The 19,215-nt window shown below is 39.1% G+C and overlaps 1 protein-coding gene and 1 long non-coding RNA gene across 3 annotated transcripts; one reads left to right on the top strand and one right to left on the bottom strand.

The window, feature by feature from the left end:
• Nucleotides 1–3,914: 3,914 nt before the first annotated feature.
• On the top strand, nucleotides 3,915–9,854 carry LOC309721001. Its single transcript, XR_014280625.1, has 3 exons — nucleotides 3,915–4,172; nucleotides 4,261–4,476; nucleotides 9,457–9,854. It is a non-coding gene; the product is annotated as an uncharacterized lncRNA (long non-coding RNA).
• Nucleotides 9,855–11,834: 1,980 nt separating this feature from the next.
• Nucleotides 11,835–18,094, bottom strand: LOC309720880 (uncharacterized protein). Of its 2 annotated transcripts, none has more exons than XM_082558077.1 (6): nucleotides 17,736–18,094; nucleotides 15,156–15,286; nucleotides 14,843–14,965; nucleotides 14,634–14,661; nucleotides 14,501–14,539; nucleotides 11,835–13,482 (listed from the first exon to the last, which is right to left on the bottom strand). In XM_082558077.1, the coding sequence occupies exons 1-6, from the start codon at nucleotides 17,767–17,769 to the stop codon at nucleotides 13,400–13,402; spliced, it is 438 nt and encodes a 145-aa protein (XP_082414203.1). In that variant the 5' UTR covers nucleotides 17,770–18,094; the 3' UTR covers nucleotides 11,835–13,399. The 2 variants fall into 2 exon arrangements, with proteins under 2 accessions (XP_082414203.1, XP_082414204.1); XM_082558078.1 differs by having other exon boundaries at nucleotides 11,835–13,403.
• Between the last annotated feature and the right edge of the window lie 1,121 nt (nucleotides 18,095–19,215).

Here is a 19,215-nt window from a genome sequence, read left to right as displayed (position 1 = left end):
CTAATAATTGTGTGTGTACTTGGGAAAATTCCAGGGTGATCCCATTCAATGTCTTTTTTGTAAAGTGGAAACAGATGGAACTTAATGAAAAACACACATCCCATTAATCTACTTTGTAACCCATTTTCTCAGATGTCATGGCTTTTATGACACTTTTGAGAAGATGACAGCTAAACGGATAAGCTCACTATATGTTTGATATAGCGTGAAAGAGCAGACAGTGAGCTGGAGTTTGTCATAGGAAACCACTAGAAACAAAACATGTCCACCTGTTTTTGTGAGAAACACTTTTAGACCATCAGAGCGATGACAGTTCCTTCACACCCCTTCAAAGGCCAGTTTTAGGTTTAAGACTCCACAGCAAGGTAAGGGTTTGGCATGCAAACAGAGATGTGTAATTGTTAGTAGCATTCGGTGTACACTTCAGCACTGGATACAAAAACATGGCCAGTTTAACCTCGTCTGCAGTCACTGTTTAGTAAAACTGAGCACAGCATGAAATGCAAGTTTTACAACCCATGAAATGAGACCAAGGCACTAACCACAAAACCAAACACAAATTAGTGTGTTCAAAATCCCCGTTTCTGTACTCTTACTTCAAACTGAAAGTAAAAGTGATGAGTTGTTGTTTACCGTAAAATTTAACAGCAGCAAAAGAAAAAAGGACACGTTGGCATACACACCCAGGAAATATCATCACTTTCTGTTAGAAACTGTTGAGGTTTCACAAACAATTGTAAATACATATTGATGTGCTTTCACTCTCTGTACCGTCATAGTCTAGCACTTCCACATATTTATGTTTCATTTGTATTGACATTATGATGATGAATTCTGTAGAATCAATTATTTATATTTATGAGCCAGTGCATTAAAGAGCAAAGAAGCAGAACTATTCACTTCTTGTGAAAAGCACACTTTCTGGTGAAGCCGATAAGATATCTGAGGCTTTACTGACATCTTGTGGGATGTCATGCTTTTGGCCCAACATTGCCTACAATGATAACAGGAGGTTATATTGACCAAGAACACCACATGTGCACTGGTTTTGACAGGTTTCATAAAGACAAATTTGATGAAGTTCTAAAGCCAAAATGTGATCTAAAATGTATTTAAATTTAACACATCAAAGCTGATGATAAAATGAAATGTTTAGAGATGTCATGTGATAGATGGAATTTGCAGATAAGATCAGCGCTCTAATTTCTCAATGCTGTTGTAACAGGCCCCTACTGAGCTGGCTGCCAGCAGAACCTGAAAGACAATAGGTAATGTTTTTTCCTATCTCACTTCTGCAAAGTCTCCTTTTTTTTACACATTCAATTGTTCCAAATGCATTTTAAAGTTACCGATGTCATTACGGTTGCTCGGAGGTAATAGTTACACTCTTTTTTCACATAGGTTGACAGGACAACTCTGCACAAACATGGCAGAACTAAGAGAATTAATATAACAACTGTGGACAGTTATTTTGAAGGCACTCAAAGCAGCCTGTGTGAACTCGTTAGCTTACTTCTATGCAAAGGATGCATGCTATGCAAAAGTTTAGAGAAAAGACAAACAGAATTGGCACACCCAACATTTGTACTTCACTTGGTATGTCAGTTATATGGACTGCATGTGAAAATTAAGGCCCTTATTTAGCAAAGTTACACATGAAAAACTTACACAAGACAAAAAAAAAGTATCACATAATATGACCACACATTACAATGTGTTACTGCTGTTCACAGGAATCAGTTTTACAGTATATTTTAAGCAACACTACCATAAATCAAGGCTTTTTTCTTTCAAATAAGAGAAAATCCCTTGCTAAGTGACAGTATCTAATTTGGGAAACTTTGCAAAGAGAGTAACAATACAATCTTAGAGCGGTACAAGACGGATTAAGGAAACCTCCACTTGCATACAATCATCGCAGTGAAAAACAGTACCAAAGCTCAAATACTGTTACTATTTATGGAACAGGGCCCGTGTTCTTCTTGTAATTATTCCGTTGACCTCAGGATAATTTCCTTGAGTAGATTCCTCAGTGCTGTATCACAGTGCTGTATGCTCTCATAACAAACAAATCACAAACAATGAACCATGTTTACCTGCTTGTTGTTGCGCTGTGGCTTCAGTCAAAGCAGACGTGACTGACTGTTACCGAAGTGGCATAAATCACACATGGGGAGTTGTGTAATTTTTATCTTTTAGTCAGCCTTCCAGTTAGACTGGTCTACCAAAAATCTGTGAGCACACTAGCCAAATATCTTAATAAAATACACCCCAGAGGCTAAAAAATACCCAACAGAAACAAAGAAAAAAAAAAAAAAAGAAAGTACAAACTAACTCCTAGTGAACCTTACACTGAGGCTATGGATCCAACTCGTTGACCTTCCTTTTCATGTGACCAGCTGGACACCTTGGAAACCTGCTGAGTTTATGGATAAACTCTTCCCCCAAATTTTAGGATCATTAAATTAGTTCACCAACTTTTCCTTTCACAATAGATGATGCATAAATGACTCATACATAAACAATCTGTGGTAAAGTCACAGTTGCTTTTCTTGCCTCTGAAATGAAAAACCTCATTTGGCTTGCAGGAACCGATGCATAAAACCAACGTTATGCTCTTTCACCACCCCTCGCACACACAAAACTGGTTTGCAACCACCAGTTCACTCACAGATGGTGAGACAATAAGCATAGTCCAACATCTGATAATCAGTACAGAACCTGGAGCTTTTTAGAAAAACTTAACTTTTAGAACTTTCAAAAGCACAGTGCTCCCTTTAGGGGAATTTCCACCCCTTAAAACATTAAGACAAGGTTTATTCTTTTAGTTCAGCCATTCTACATTCATTCTATAAATAATACCTATAAAAAACAATATTTAAATCCATTCATTTTAGCAGATTCAATCCAATGCCTGAAAAAGTCTTGAACTTCAGAGGATTTAGAAGATTTACTTTGTGGAAAGTCATTGAAGACTCACGATAAAGCACCTCAGAACAACATCAAACTTTTTTTTTTTTTTTGTATTTCCTCTTCCAAGGAAGCTAAACAGACTTACTGTGACTGCAAAGACTACATCTCCTTTTGGAGGGGTATTAAATTACATGTCATGTGCTTTCCCGTTTACTGCAGGTTTAACCCTGGCTGTGCTCTCTAGAGCCACCTTTTACCACAAGTGACCTGACAAGAATTGTGGCAATTTATTGTAAATTAAACATTTCAGTGAAGTGGTTTGCATGATAACGACCTAGAAGTGACATACTGGTCTGTGAAAGAGCATAAGGCACTTGACTCAGTGATATGTTTTTTTGTGTGAGGACACACTGAGAGAAAAAATGATCATAGAGATATGGGTTCTGTGGTTCACAGAAACCACTGAAACCTTTACACAAGTTCTGCTTGCTCAATAAGTCAGAATATCTGTTTGCAGCTTTCGTGTCTTATCACATTTCCCGTAAATTAGAAGGGATTGGGGGAAAGGCATTCAATTTCAAAGAAGCTGGTATTTCAGTCGATATTACAAAAACCACGAAGTGAAGTGGTGGTAACTTCAGGCAGACTTTGCAAACAGGTTTGCATAAAAACATCTATTGTCAATGAGATTTTTGTTTCCAGATGATTACATATGTTGGTTACAATGTTTAAGGGATCCATGGGAGACATATAGTGCATATTCTTCATTCTATTTACTCATCTGCCTACACATCTTTTAATTGTCTCATTAAACCCTGCTGCAGGTATGACACTTTAACATAATCAATTAACTCACACCTGTTAGGAGGTGGTGGGTAGGTGTATTGTTGTTGTTTGGTTTTTGTTTTCCTTTTTGGCATAGGTAGGTGAGGCGGGGCTTGATGGCATTCCGGCACACCTGCGGCGCATCGGACGTCATCAGTGAGTGCTTTTATGGAGCTGAGTCACGGACGTCTGGTGTCGGAGTATTGTCGCTGTCACAAGTGGTAACGTGTTTGTGCAAGCTGAATCTGCTGATTCCACGCTATTGAGCTGCATGTTTTTAGGATCCATCTTCTGCCTGCTTCTACTTTGTTTTAGCCTGTTCCGCTGCCTGCTCGCCTGCCTAGTTTCTTTGTGTTGGCTACTGTGGATCCCTGACGGAGAGCTACGTTACACCAGTCTGTGATCACTGCTACAGCTGTAGTTTTGTGTTTCAAGTAAGCTCTCCAACTCTCTCCGTCCACTTTAGTTTAAATCTCGGCTGTCGACGTTACTCCGTAAACTCTGTTTGTCCCTCGTTTTCAGGTAGCTCCGGTGCGTCATCTGCCCACCCACATACCTTGGCTCTGTCTCATCTCTTCGGCTTTGCTCTCCTTGCACATTTTTATTTGTCACTGTATATAGCCCCCTCCCTTGTAAATATTCCCCATCATTGTAGATAAACTTGCATCACAACTCTCTTGTGCCCGTGTGTGTTTCTGCCACTAAATCCATCCGTGCAGTTTTCCTAACAACACCTGAGTAAGTAGTTATTGTTGGCACGTGTTGGCGCGCCCACACACACTCACTCACACACACAAACACCAGAGGTGGGACCAAGTCATTGTTTTGCAAGTCTCAAGTAAGTCTCAAGTCTTTATCCTCAAGTCTCAAGTCAAGTCTCAAGTAATGTCAGGCAAGTCAGAGTCGAGTCTCAAGTCACTGGTAAAAAAGTCCGAGTCAAGTCACAAGTCTGAAACTTTGAATTTCAAGTCCTTTCGAGTCTTTAAAAAAAACAAACGAAAAAATAATGTTGCAGTTATGCTAAATGTAAATATTAGACCATGTAATTTTAAAATCTGTGTTTTTCTCAACACATGACAAAATAGTGAACTTAGAAAATATACACAAATTGTGAAATTGCACCTCTTTAAAATGCAGCTCAATTAAACCTAGCTCCAAGAATAATTTTCACCGACAGTTCTGAGATAAGCTGCATGTTATTCTTGGATGCGGTTGTAGGACCAGCTTTAAAATCGCATGACAAAAATATCATACACATTAAAAAAAACTGTATCACCAACGTAGCCTGGAAAACATTTGCTAGTTAGATGAAGTCAGCTATCTCATCCTAGCATATTTATATGCATATTTATAATTATACGCTTCTTGGAGTGAGTGCATACACTCATGAAGTTTAGTAACTTCAGGTCACTGCAACAAGCCCAGGTACAGTTTACCGCCGGATGGGTGCAGGACCTTGAAATGCACCGTGTAGAACGAAAGACCATCGTACATATCATAAGTTTACCAGTCTCACAAATTGTCGTCATAAATACACATTCCTTAACCGTTTATTAATAGGACCTTTGAGCTCAACGGTAATTAATTAGTAGTGGAAATAATTTCTGGTACCCATCACAGAAATGTAGCAGTGACAACAATATTGTATGCTGTAATCGTACTGGGCAATTAGTGATACAAAAAACCTGTTTTATCCTGTGAATAAAAGTATATGTTCTTGTCAATGTACCATAATAACAGAAGCGAAACGCAATATTGTGTCAGGACAATTCACTATTTATGCACAATAAATAAAGGAGCATAGCGCGACAATTTCTGTTCTTGCTTGTAACCTATATCACCAATTATGTTATGAAAATGACGTATTAACTACTAAAAAACACTGACCTTCGTGTAAATGCTTGGAGCAGATTAACCTGTGAGCTGGAGTGTTCTAGGACGTTATATTTGATCTTTGAATGGCTGCAATCCAGGCCATCCGTCGCGTCTTTGTTACTTCGGAAACATGAACAATTTCTCTTCAACGACGTAATCCGATAACAACCGATCTCTTTACCCGTCGGCTTCCCGTGGCTGTCATGCAACCGGCTATTGCAGTTAATAATACAACAGCTTCTTGACATTTTTGTGTTTCTTTTTATCGCTGTATAACTGATTTTAATTGAAAGCCTGCGTGCGCTAGTACCGCTTGCCACGAGTTCCCAGAATCCTTTGCGGTTCTACCCGTGAATGACGTCACATTTTCAATCTCTATATAATATGCATGTTAAATTTTATATTTGGGGTAAAATATCAAGTCTTTTCAAGTAAACCGGTTCAAGTCCAATTCAAGTCCCAAGTCATTGGTGTAAAAGTCCAAGTCAAGTCACAAGTCTTAGAACATTTTTTCAAGTCAAGTCTAAAGTCATAAAATTAATGACTCGAGTCTGACTCAAGTCCAAGTCATGTGACTCGAGTCCACACCTCTGACAAACACACACACACACACCTATAAGATTTTTATCATACATAGTAATATACATTTAATCACTACCCTTGTAATGATAAGGACTTACGTGTTTAAAGGTGACTCAGACAATTGCTCATTCTTGCAATCGTGCAGTAATAATTAACATATAGCTTAGGCAAGGCAAGTTTATTTGTATAGCACAATTCAACAACAAGGTGATTCAAAGTGCTTTAGAGAGACATTAGCATGCACACACACAAAAAAGCAAACAAACACTGATTCAGCAACTGTAGCAATTTGGTTCTCTTTTTCCCAGAAGTCTGAAGTTTTCCAGTAACTGCGTCACATCAGCATCAGCATCAAGTTGACTTCAAGTTCCAGCAAAGCAAAGCCAGTTGCAATATTTAAGCTTGTTTAAAAAAACCACAAATCCTTATAACAAAAAAAAGGTTTGTTTCAGCCTTTTTACACTATTGTACAGTTGAATTTAGAACAACATAAAATGCAAAACCCTGGTCTTTAAAAACAATAGATACAAAGTACTTTGAAGTGTGTTGCTACATTGCACAACAGGAAAGTACTGTTTTTAAACCACTGAACAGTCACTTTAGTGTTAAACCAATGATAAGGACCCGCATAAGATGCACTTCTACACTTTCTAAAGTTACTTAGTGCTAAAAGCCAAGAGCAACTATTTCTAATCCTTTTGTTAAGATTTGGACAATTTGAACTGAGCACCTGAGACAAAGAGATAGAAAGAGTGCGCTAATTTAGGATTATGTTGTGGTTTTGGGTGTGGTTACCCAAAGACAAGAGGCATGCCTGAGTTATGGGGGACAAATCTAAAAACTTGCTGGACTGGTTAAGTCTGACATCAAGGTGGCTGTAGCTCAGGTGGTTGAGCAGTTCACCAACTTCTGTCTGCTCCGGTCTGTATTTATGCCAAATATGCTTGGACAAGATATTAACCCCATGGTTACTAATCCAATGCATCCACTGGAGTATGAATGCATGTGAATGTTAAATAGGAAGCAATGTGAATGTGTGTGAATGGTTGTCTGAAGCACTTTGAGTGCTCAGATAAAGTAGAAAAGCGCTTTATAAGAACAGTCTGTTTACATCAGACTTGCTTAGACGTGATAACAGCTTAAATCATTCTATTCATTTATGTAGGTTTAGAAAGAAGATATTTGTTCAATACAGCATAACACAAAGATGACTCCAAACACACTTTGAAGCTTCAAAGTATACACAAACTATAAGGTGAATGATGAGTCACCCAGGCATTACATGTCTGTTTGTTTATCTGATGCCATGACAACAGTTTATGACAGTTTAGCAACATGAGATTATTTTCTGTTTCTTTTTATCTAAATCAATTTATTGTTCACAGCTGTTGTTCTCATTTATGTCACTTTTGATGTGTAGCTTGACACCCTACAGAAACCATTTTGACATTCCAATTTGACTGAGAGGCCACTGATGTTACTGATATGTCAGTATTTCATTTGAGTCTCCAAACTAAGCTTTACAATTCCCATTGAAAACAAAACCACCACATCATGAGTCATCACCCCCTCAGTTCAATTCAATTCAATTTTTATAGCACCAAATCACAACAACAGTCACCTCAAGGCGGTTTATATTATAAGATAGACCCTATAATAATAGATACAGAGAAAAACCCAACAATCAAATGACCCCCTATGAGCAAGCACTTTGGCGACAGTGGGAAGGAAAAACTCCCTTTTAACAGGAAGAAACCTCCGGCAGAACCAGCATCAGGGAGGGCCGGGGCCATCTGCTGCGACCAGTTGGGGTGAGAGAAGGAAAACAGGATGGAAGACATGCTGTGGAAGAGAGAAAGAGATTAATAACAAGTACGATTCAATGCAGAGAGGTCTATTAACATACAGTGAGTGAGAAAGGTGACTGAAAAGGAAAAACTCAATGCATCATGGGAATCCCCGGCAGCCTACGCCTATTGCAGCATAACTAAGGGAGGATTCAGGGTAACCTGGTCCAGTCCTAACTATATGCTTTAGCAAAAAGTAATGTTTTAAGCCTAATCTTGAAAGTAGAGATAGTGTCTGTTTCCCGAATCCAAACTGGAAGCTGGAACTGCAGAAGAGGGGCCTGAAAACTGAAGGCTCTCCCTCCCATTCTACTTTTAAATACTCTAGGAACAACAAGTAGGCCTGCAGGGCGAGAGTGAAGTGCTCTAATAGGGTGATATGATACTACAAGGTCATTAAGATAAGATGGGGCCTGATTATTTAAGACCTTTGAATTTTGAATTCAATTCTGGATTTGACAGGGAGACAATGGAAGGAAGCCAATACTGGAGAAATCTGCTCTCTCTTTCTAGTCCCTGTCAGTACTCTTGCTGCAGCATTTTGGATTAGCTGAAGGCTTTTCAGCAAGTTTTAGGACTTCCTGATAATAATGAATTACAGTAGTCCAACCTGGAAGTAATAAATGTACGAACTAGTTTGTCAGCGTCACTCTGAGACAGGATATTTCTAATTTTAGAGATGTTGCGCAAATGGAAGAAAGCAGTCCTACATATTTCTCAAAAACATAACATTCAGCCCATTTTCAATTAATGTTCCATTTCAGAAAAAGTTTCAGATATTTCAGAAAATATTGTGTTTCTTACACAGGTCATCTAATAAACACATATTTAAACACATATATTCTTTAATTTTCTTTTTTAAAAAGAAAAAAATACACTATGGTTGTGGCTGTTTTGTGAAAGGCTGTACTACAGTACATGTCAATGCAGTATGTGAGAGGGAGCAGGAGTTATCTCTCTAAAGTAAATCATTGCTGGCTGTGATTTGCTAACATCAAATTCAGTTTAGGTTTATCTTGCTAATAAACCTAATAGATCCCCTTTTTCTGTCTTAATTCTTCATGGCATAGATTCAACAAGGTCCTGGAAGCTTCTCTTATATTTTTATATAACAGTATCAATTCCCAAGGCAAAAGGATTCAAAAGAAGCAAACTTCCAGTTTGCAAACACATAATCAAAAAAAAAAGGTGTTTACTTCACACCCTTATACAACCTCCTTCTATTTTTAAGACAATCAAAATGGAATTTACCTAAAGGTCATATGAACCATTCATGCAGTTTGTTTACGCAACTTCGCTTCTTGTCTGATGTCATGGCAACACTTTTAAAAAAAAATGCTAGTGACATAAAGTCAGTAACTGTAAGTGGAGCATTTAGAAGAAGTGATTGGAATATATTTTCTCTCCCGTTCAGGGTGTGGAGTCCTGCATGGACCCGAGGGGAGACACACCCTTGAAGACAACACAACAAAGGAGGCAATAAGGAAGAAAGGAAGAAAAAGACTCAAGGAACTAAACTGCACTAGAGATGTACCCAACATAAGTGAATCTGAAAAACCTTCCTACAGTTTAGTGTCAATTTAAACAGCCGCTCAAGTTGTTTTCCTTATTAAAATTATGGTTGTCTTTTGGAGAAATGTACAGTATGTGAAAGGAAGTTGCAGCCATTATTATTTAAGAATGTCTTTGACTGTTTTTGTGAGTAACATCTTTTTACCCTCATGAGTCATGGCTTCTTTCTTTCTGCTCATGCGTAACATTTTTTGTCACATGTACAGTATGCTTTAACTAATGACTGGGCTTTTCAATAAAGAGTTGTGAACCAGTAAAGGACCAAAGAGTTTATAGTAACTTAAATCAGGCTCAATATCATGTTATAACTCTTAGTTTGTTTATATATCTTGTTGAAATCTAAGATCAGTGTAAGTGTGGCTTAGTCCTGTTTTAATTCAGTTTTATCTGCATAATCCCAATTCAAAACCCAGCAATGTCATAGAGAATCCCCTACAGGAAAGCATTTGACAACAGTGGGAAATCTGCAGTGACTGGCCCTCAGGGCCTAAATGGAAAGAAAAAAACAAATGAGCAAACAGAAACAAGAACACAATGTGAAGTGTGAGAAAGCATAAGGTATGATAAGCAGAAGTGAAAGAAGAAAAAAAATGGCAGAGAAGTGATGACAGCGCAGGTCTTAAGCACAGCCTCGCTGATTGCCGTCAATGGATATCAAGTGAGCAGCACAGGTGAAGAATCAAGGCTCTGCCCACAAGGCAGACACAGGAGAGCACAGGAGGGCAGTGGAAAAACACCAGGTGCTCACCTGGATCATGACACCATTACAATACAATTTAACTAAAACCTCTAAGATACCTCATAAAAATGGGAAGTGAAACAGACACAATGTCTTTGTGTCGTCTCCCTGACGATCCTGTTCCCTGGAACTCAGAGAGCTTTTCCCAGGAAAAGCACTTTTGTGATTTGTTCACTTAGAAAGGATTAATTGCTTCCCTTTGTCAAAAAAAATGGTAATATCATGCAGCGGCGCAGCTCTCCACTGGTAAGGGTAATCTGGCTCCCTTGTTGAGCTCCAGCCAAACTTTCATGTCATAAATTCACTACAGTTGTAAGCTGCTGCTGCTGCATGTCATCTTACTGAACATCTTAGCAACTTTAAAGTTAACTGCAATGTTTTCATTCTGAATAGGTTGAAAAAAAAAAGAATGACCATTTTGATGAAAGTTGGGTGTAGTTATTTTTCCTCTGTCATGCCTGTTTCATTCATTTTGGAAGCACTGTCCCTGCATAGCTACCTTTTTAGTGTCCCCACCAGTGCAGACCAGGTCTCACAGCAGCCCGAGCTCAAGCAACATACAAAAGGGATGATTTTGGGGTCAGCTCATGCAGCAAGACTTGAAGTTTGAAGTCTAATTTAAAAATGAATCTGGAGCCATGCTCCCTTTAGGTATAATAAAATGTCCAAAAATGGAGTACACCAAAAAGTGACCCGTGTCTGAAACCTGTCACTTTAACAGACTGATTATTCTAATCCTTTTGCAAACCCACTGACTTCAAAGGGCTTGTCTAAGACTCTCAGAGGTATTGATTGTTATGCTGCCAGTCCTTACTTTTACTTCCGAACTACACATAAACTCAACCTGAGCTAAATGCTGAGTCACCAGGCTTTTTCCAGGGAAGTCAACTGTCATGTATTTTTTGTGAAGTCAGGAGCATAAGTCATTTTAATGTGACACATTTAATGCAGTTGTTTTGAGCAATTTTGCAAAACTTCCTTTTCAGCTTATTTGTTTTGACGTTCGAGGACGTGGCAGCTGTCCGTAACATGCTGCTGACAAGGTAATTTAGTGTTATTGGAGCATTTTGGAGAACTGATGTGAACATGAAGAGGAAGAGTACAGTGGCATGACCATATGACACCATACCCTCACTGAAAATTAGACTGAGGTCATTTATAACATAGAAATGGATCTGAAATTGCAGCGCTTCCATTTGAAAAGTTGCCAAAAAATGAACTGATCTCAAATAATCACTCAGTGAGTTCATGTATTTTTATTCAGCAGTGTTTATCATTTCCTGAAGCTGCCATGTGATAATGTGTGATGTGTCTTTGAGAATGCCTCTTAAACTAGACTCTCATGGGGCTGTCTGCCTTCACATGCATATGAACTTGAACGTCCCCTAATGTTGTTTTGTTTTTTTGTTTCTGCTTGTTTACTATACAGATTCTAGGTATGAGCAACCATCTCAGCTGTAGGCAAAAGATGACAACCAAAATAATTGTAAAATATATTTTATTAGTACAATCATAAAAGAATGAAGGACAAAACAGTCCAGTGTACCACTTGCAACATGGATAAAACATACATTCCAAGGCCAGAGCCAGTTATGCCACAAGTCAGGTACTCTTTACATGTTGATTGCTTTAACTGGGATCAGCAGTTGTCCTCCAACACCCACCACCCTGTGAGCAGAAGGCCGATAATCATTCTGGCCTCGGCAACCCAACTCTGCCTTTAGGCTGCACCATATAGTAGGCCCTTGTCAAAAACAGGGTCTTGCAGGTTTTATGGAAAATGCCATTTTTGTTCATGGTTGGTCTAATAGCCCCGTGTTGGTGTTCTTCCTGCATCATCATAATGACACTTATGTCTAAGTTCAATAAGCACGGTCAGTAATCTCTCATATGCCTACTTTCCTGGGTGTTCTGTTTTTCTGTATAAAACATAATGTTCAATACTGATATTATTACTCTAGTCAACCTCAACCTCTGCTTCAGATGGTTTCAATCTGTGCTCTCTGTCATTCTCCCTTTCAGACTCTTTTTCGTGCAACCCGCTGATAGGTTCATAGCATAAACCTATTCGCTGGAACGTTCAAGACAATTTACTACACAGCAAAAAGTAAGACACTAGTAGGCAAAGTTCTTTGTGTTACTCATGCATGAGGGAGACCTGCCTGGAGCCAAGTGTCGTTCCACCCACTTGACCTCCGTCAGACTCTCAGCCAGGTTCCCCATAGCACTCGTTTTATTGTGGTTACATGAATATGCATAGGTTCATTAACATATGATGTTTCATACACACACAAAGAGTACCTTGCCTGTGCGTTGTGCAAGTATGTGTGGGGTCAGAGTGTGACCCCATGAAGGCTCCCCAAAGCTGGTGCCAGGAGTCTAGCGGTCCCTCTAAACAAAAGGCTCTTACACTCAAACAGATATACGTGTGTTTGCTATACCATATATCAGCAAGAGAAGATACGACCTCTCCTAGGAGGTGTGTGATCTATGCCAGAACACTCTGTAGAGGAGTGAAAGCACCCCCCACTTCATGCTACACAGAATTGTTACAGACCTCCTAGGATGAGACATTCTTTCAATCTACAAATGATTATATACTTCTAAGCATAAATGACAATGAACAATACAAATCTAACACCCACCCTCGTCATTTCCACCTCAGCTGAGCTGAGCTGATGCAAGCCCCAGTCTTCCTCTTAACCACCACCAGCGTCTGGACTCCGGGGGGTCCTGACCTAAATCCTATCCCGCTGGGATTCTGTTCTGCCCTGATGGATCATCTAATCGCCAAAAACATTAATTTCTATATCTTAATCAATCGTCTTCAATTCTTCCAAGTGAACCCTATACTGTGGGAACTGACCAATCAATTTGTGATCTCCTAGCTTTGAAATGTTGAGGGGAAACAAACAAAAAAAAAAATTCCTTTTTTTTTAATATAAAACTCTCTTCTGGAACAAATGATGTATGAACAACAGCAAGACAGGGATTTCAGATCGTGCTGCCATGTGGGTTAAAGCTGGTAAACTGGAGGAACCATCTTCTAGCTGGTTGCAGACAAACACTGAAGTTGTAAAACCATGATAAAGACCGTGATAAATGTATTCCAGCAGTGAGAAGGTGTACCTGCAAAAGCAAAGAAAATGAGTTTGCTATTAATTTTATGTTAATTTAACATAAATTTGACAGTTAATTGCTTTCCCTAAGATCCAAGATGTGCAATTCATGCATCATTTAAATCTAAAGTAAATCGTGTTTTTCACTCAAATTAGCCTTGTAACATTTTAGGAAATACACATATTCACTATTGTGAACTGATTGATACCTCCTAGCCAAACTTTTCATCTACCTCTAAACAAAAAGGGTAATTTTATGTATTTGATATCTTAAGATGGTGAAGATTTCCCTCAAGGTGCTGCATGTTCTTAACACACAGTTTTCTACCATCCTTCATCTTTATAAGATCATACACCTAAACTAAAATGTCAGATTTCTTTCTGTTTAAATGTCAGACACCTTCAACCTGTTGTGACATGCTGTCACCTGAATCCACCCATCTGCTTCTTGTTTCACTGACACTCATTTTACCACTGACACACGTCACACGTTAAGAGTAGTGGCAATAAACAATATCCAGGAGGCAGGTTTACTAAAAGTGAAATCATACACTGTTAATTTACACCTTTATGTTTATTTACACATGAATAGCTGAGCTGATCTGGCAGAGAGTCCCAGATGTTGATACTATAAACTGCACTGTAACTAGAGACAAGAGTTTATGCTAACAAAGACAGGATGTAGAACACATAATGCTGAGCTGAAATTAGTCACCTTGGTGAGTATGTTTTAACCTTTTAAACAGATAGTTATGAATGAAAAGAGAGCCAGAGACTCATGGGGACACTGTGCATAACCATACAATAACAGGGACTCTGAATGTGCAGGAAGGTGTGAAATTTCATTAAAAGCAGTTTTTATCTCATATGGGTCTGAACATGAGTGTGAAAAGCTGTCAGCCAACTTCTGACCCTGAATTGAATAAGTGGAAGAGGATGGATGGATCTCTTGTAAACTTTTCACACCTGTTTAAAGATACAACTCGAAACCTAACTGCAATCTAATTTCATACAAGTAGTGGTTTTACCTTCACTTTTCTGAGGGTTAGTAGTTCCACTGCAGCCTGCTGTAAACACAAGATATTCTTGCGTTAGAAAACATTTTATATCAATGGTAATAAACATTTATATGTCTAGAAAATCAGGTAGAGAGATACTCACTGAAACAACTGGTTGTGTGTTGTATCCCCTAAGCAGAAAAACAGAAAGAGAAATTGAGTAAGCTTTTAGTTGTCTAGAATTAAATAAAATTAGATTCATAAATTAAATTCATAGCTTTTAGTTTCAGAAATTGTATTAAAATGCCACGTCTGCATTAAATTCTTCCATGTGTTTCTCAGCATGCAGTACAAATGCTGAAAGTGTAACACCTCAGAGACGCAGTCACGGCTGTAGTTGACCTGCTTCAAACATGCACGGGTGAGAAGAGTCCTGATACTGCTGTTCGTCACCAGGCCAGTCACCGTCTCGTTATTATTCACCAGCACATGACCCTGAAAGCAACATATGACAAAATCACAACACTGATTAAATATTAATAATAACATTAGTTGCTTCTTTTCTTTTCCTATTGTGTCTGTAATGACCAACACCTGCATGTTTTATGTTATGGCTTTTTAACAGAGGTAGAATCCCAGTAGCACAAGTGAAAGTGGTAAAGAAACTCTGGCATGTTGAACCTACAGTACTATTCATCCAGGAGTAGATACATCTGGTTGCCTGGAAATCTGGAACAGTGTAAAGGGTCCCATAAGCATCTTCAGTAACACTGCAACTGATGTCCCATCCACAGCAAAGCACCACCAATGCAGCTGCTAAGAAAAGACAAGCAGATGGGAACACTCATCACTGCAATGTTATACCTTGAAAAAACACAACTGTGTGCATGCCTCCACACCCACACACCTGTGTGACAGAACAATGTTACCTACAGCTGATCATCACAGTTCTTGGACAAGAATGATGGAGAAGCCCAAAGGGCCAACCAAACTTAAAAAAATCATCTGCTGGGAATAATTTATCAAAAATAAGCATCAGGGAAAAATTTTATAGCATTTCATGAGCTAGGAAGACATCATTTCGATTTGACAGCATTTCTAGAATATAATGGCAGATGGCATAAAGATTAACTGAGGCTTTTGGGAAAGTGTACGAGGCATTGTCCCGATCCTGAAATTCAAATAAATTATCTCCAATTTAGTTAAATAAAATATATTTCTTAATCTTCTTAATTTTTCTTGATTCACTAATGGTCAAAAAACTTTTTTATATTCCTGTGAGTTAAAATTGTTTAGTCTGTTGTTAATTTTCTTGCTGGGGGTGGATGGGTGGAGAACACTTGGACTAAGACTAAGAAACTCAGTTACATAACTTTGGATAGCATCATATCTGTAAGGTGGTGCTTGGGGAAGTGATGGCTCGTTTCTGTGCAGGGGTGATCTTTTATCCAGCTATGTGTTGAACACATGTGTCGGACTCCAGGCCTCGAGGCCTGGAGTCCGACACCCCTGAGCTAGGACAAAAGCTCTTATTCCAGGTAACAGCACAGACTGGCATCATGTCCTTCGCCAGCCACTGAAACTTCAGGTCACTGAAACTTCACCCACTGAAACTTCAAGTCAGTTCCTGTTCAACCTTTGTCCACAGTACTTAACAATAACAAACATCAGATAAGCACATCACACATTTCTGCAGTTTACCATCCATCCTCTGGAGCAGGGGTAGGCAACTCCAGGCCTAGAGTGCCGGTGTCCTGGAGGTTTTAGATGTGTCCATGATCCATCACAGCTGATTTAAAGTGCTAAATGACTCCTCAGCATTTCTTGAAGTTCTCCAGAGGTCTGGTAATGAACTAATCATTTGATTCAGGTGTGTTAACCCAGGGTGGGATCTAAAACCTGCAGGACACCGGCACTCGAGGCCTGGAGTTGCCTACCCCTGCTCTGGAACCTATCCCAGCTGGGGCAGACACAGCCTGAACACATCATTAGCAGGTCCCAGGACTAACACAGAAAACCACTGTGTGACTCGTCATTGTGACAAAACGTTTCTCCCACTGACACTGCTTTTGGGATTAATTAATTAATTTGGGATTCCTGCCCTCTGGGAGGCGCCACAGGAGCCTCCGGACTAAGACCACCAGGTACCGGAACAGCTTCTTCCCCACAGCTGTCAGACTCCTGAACTCTGCCTCCTGACATCTGACCCACGTTAAACTCATGGACTGAACATACACACACCCACAATGGACAACTGTACCCTCAAACACAATAATAACATGGACTGAACCACCACTCACAACCACTAGCACTTTATATAGCCTCTGTAGAAACTATCTACACCCTCACTTATCTTAACTGCACTACTGTATAGCTCTGTGTAAATAATCATTCTGTACATTCGATAATCTTTAATCCTACAACTGTTTACAACTTGCATAGTTCCCATCAGGGCCGGCCCGGCATAGGCCGTATAGGCAAATGCTAAGGGCGCCGTCCATCAGGGGGTGCCAGTGCCACAAATGTTGAAAAAAAAAAAAAAGAAGAAGAAGTTGGTACTATTATTTCTAAATACAAAAAATAATCCCACGTTAATTAAAATGCAAAGTAAAGCTTATTTAATAGAAATATTATTTGTTACAACATTACACTACACTGCTGATGTAGGGGGGCGCCACCTAAAATCTTGCCTAGGGCGCCAGATTGGTTAGAGCCTTTTCTGGTTCCCATTTCTGTATAGCTGTATATCTCAGATTCTGTAAAGTTATTTATTTCATATTCTGTATAGTTTTTCATATTTATATCCTGTTCATAGCCTGTACATAGCTTGTACTCACTACAGCCTGTACATACTTATAGTTATAGAATATTCACAACATACTTCATACCGTGTACATTATAACATACCATAATAGACCCGTTTCTGTAATATACTCGAATATCTATATTATTGCTAATATATATTGTAATATATCTATATCACTAAAGCACTTCTGGATGGATGCAAACTGCATTTCGTTGCCCTGTACCTGTGCATGTGCAATGACAATAAAGTTGAATTCTATTCTATTCTATTCTATTCTATTCTAATGCAATTTTATTTATATAGCACCAAAAATGGCAACAACAGTCGCTTTATATTGTACCTTAGAGAGTCTCTAATAACACAGAAAAACATGCGGACTCCACAAAGAAAGGTCCCGGCCAGATGGAGGATTCGAACCCTGGACCGTTTCGCTGTTAGGCAATATATTAATCTACTTACCAGTGACAAGCAGATAAACTTCGCTGTGCCTCATTCTTGCGGTGATACTCGCAAGTCCTTTCCCCAAATCCGATTTAATATGCTGGTTTAGCCTCTAATGTATCCAAGTGCTCTGCCCGCTCAGTGAAGAAGTGCTTCTCCTTCTCCTGTGAAAATGAAAGCGCAACTCCTCGTGGTGGGAGAGGGGGTGGTGGACCAGGTCGGCTGGATAGAACTCACTTTGACGCGAATTACTGAGTATGCATGCACGTTTTGGGTTTTTTTTAAACGTCAAAGGATATGCCATCTAATACAGACACAAATGAAACTGATAAACACTTTTTGTTTTGTTTTTTACTTTTTTCCACTTTGCGGGGAGTAAGTGCACCCTCCCTGCCGCCTGCTGCTTGCCGCACAGGGAGGAGAGATTCTCTGGCTGGCTCTAACGGCATCTAATAACCAGCTCGCAAAATAAAGCAAAATAAAAATAAACCAAACACAAAAACACAAGACCTTGTGATACAGACTTATAATGTGCACCGACCTGTTTTCTAAATTCTATAACACACATATACACAAAAAGTGAGCCAGAGAGCCCTCTGTGCGCCTGCTTGCTGCTGAGCTGTCCTGAAGTCTCACACACAACCGAAAGGAGAGGAGAGCGAGCTGCTTCAAAACAGAGTACATTTCATTCACAATGTTATCAATCCAAGCCCATTAAGTTAATTATTTTTTTCCTGGGTTGTGTGAAATATTAGGGGGAAACAATCCTATACAAACTGAATCTGTGCACTAAGGTGTAGGACTAATAGGTTATGTTGTGATGATTCTCTGGTTGGGGGATGGATGCTGATATTGAGTGCAAAATTAACACCAATGGAAGATGGACAAGAAAAGTTCAAATCCATCAGGTGCTCAGTTTAGAAAAAAGAGAAAAGAGGAGGAGAAACGAGCAAAAGATACAAGTAAGCAGATGTGACATTGGATAATGGCAGCTATTATGACATGTATCCTGAAACAAGATAACATTAGGATAGTGAAAACTTCTGTTTACGTTCGTTAGCCACTTGGCTATGAACGTAAACAGTAGACAGACAGTAGACACTGATGTGGCTTATTGAATCTTTTGGCCTGTGTTCAGCACAATATTAACTGGCCATTAAGTGGAAGACGTGTATTGTTTATCTGTCCCGTATTCTCAATGTATTACAAATTATAATGGCCATTTGTTAGCTGTTTGCATTCCTGTCATAGACACTAAGATCTCTATAACACACTTCCATAATTTCATTGTACATGTACAGTGAAAACAAAGGGCTATTTTAATCTATTCTATCATAAGTTTTCATCCAGTACTACTGAAGGGAACGTGCAGGGAACAAAGCACCACAACTTTCCAGTTTTTTCATTGGCTAGGAAAAATTATAGGACAGAGCAAAGAAGGACAAAAATCAAAATGAGCACTCTCAGGTTTCTCTAAATATAAACTTTTAATGTTCAA

This window comes from Aulonocara stuartgranti (genome assembly GCF_965226115.1).
Source record: "Aulonocara stuartgranti genome assembly, chromosome: 13".
Lineage (NCBI taxonomy): Eukaryota > Metazoa > Chordata > Actinopteri > Cichliformes > Cichlidae > Aulonocara > Aulonocara stuartgranti.
The sequence above is the reverse complement of the archived record's forward strand: the minus strand, read 5'-3'. Positions and strand labels throughout refer to the sequence as shown.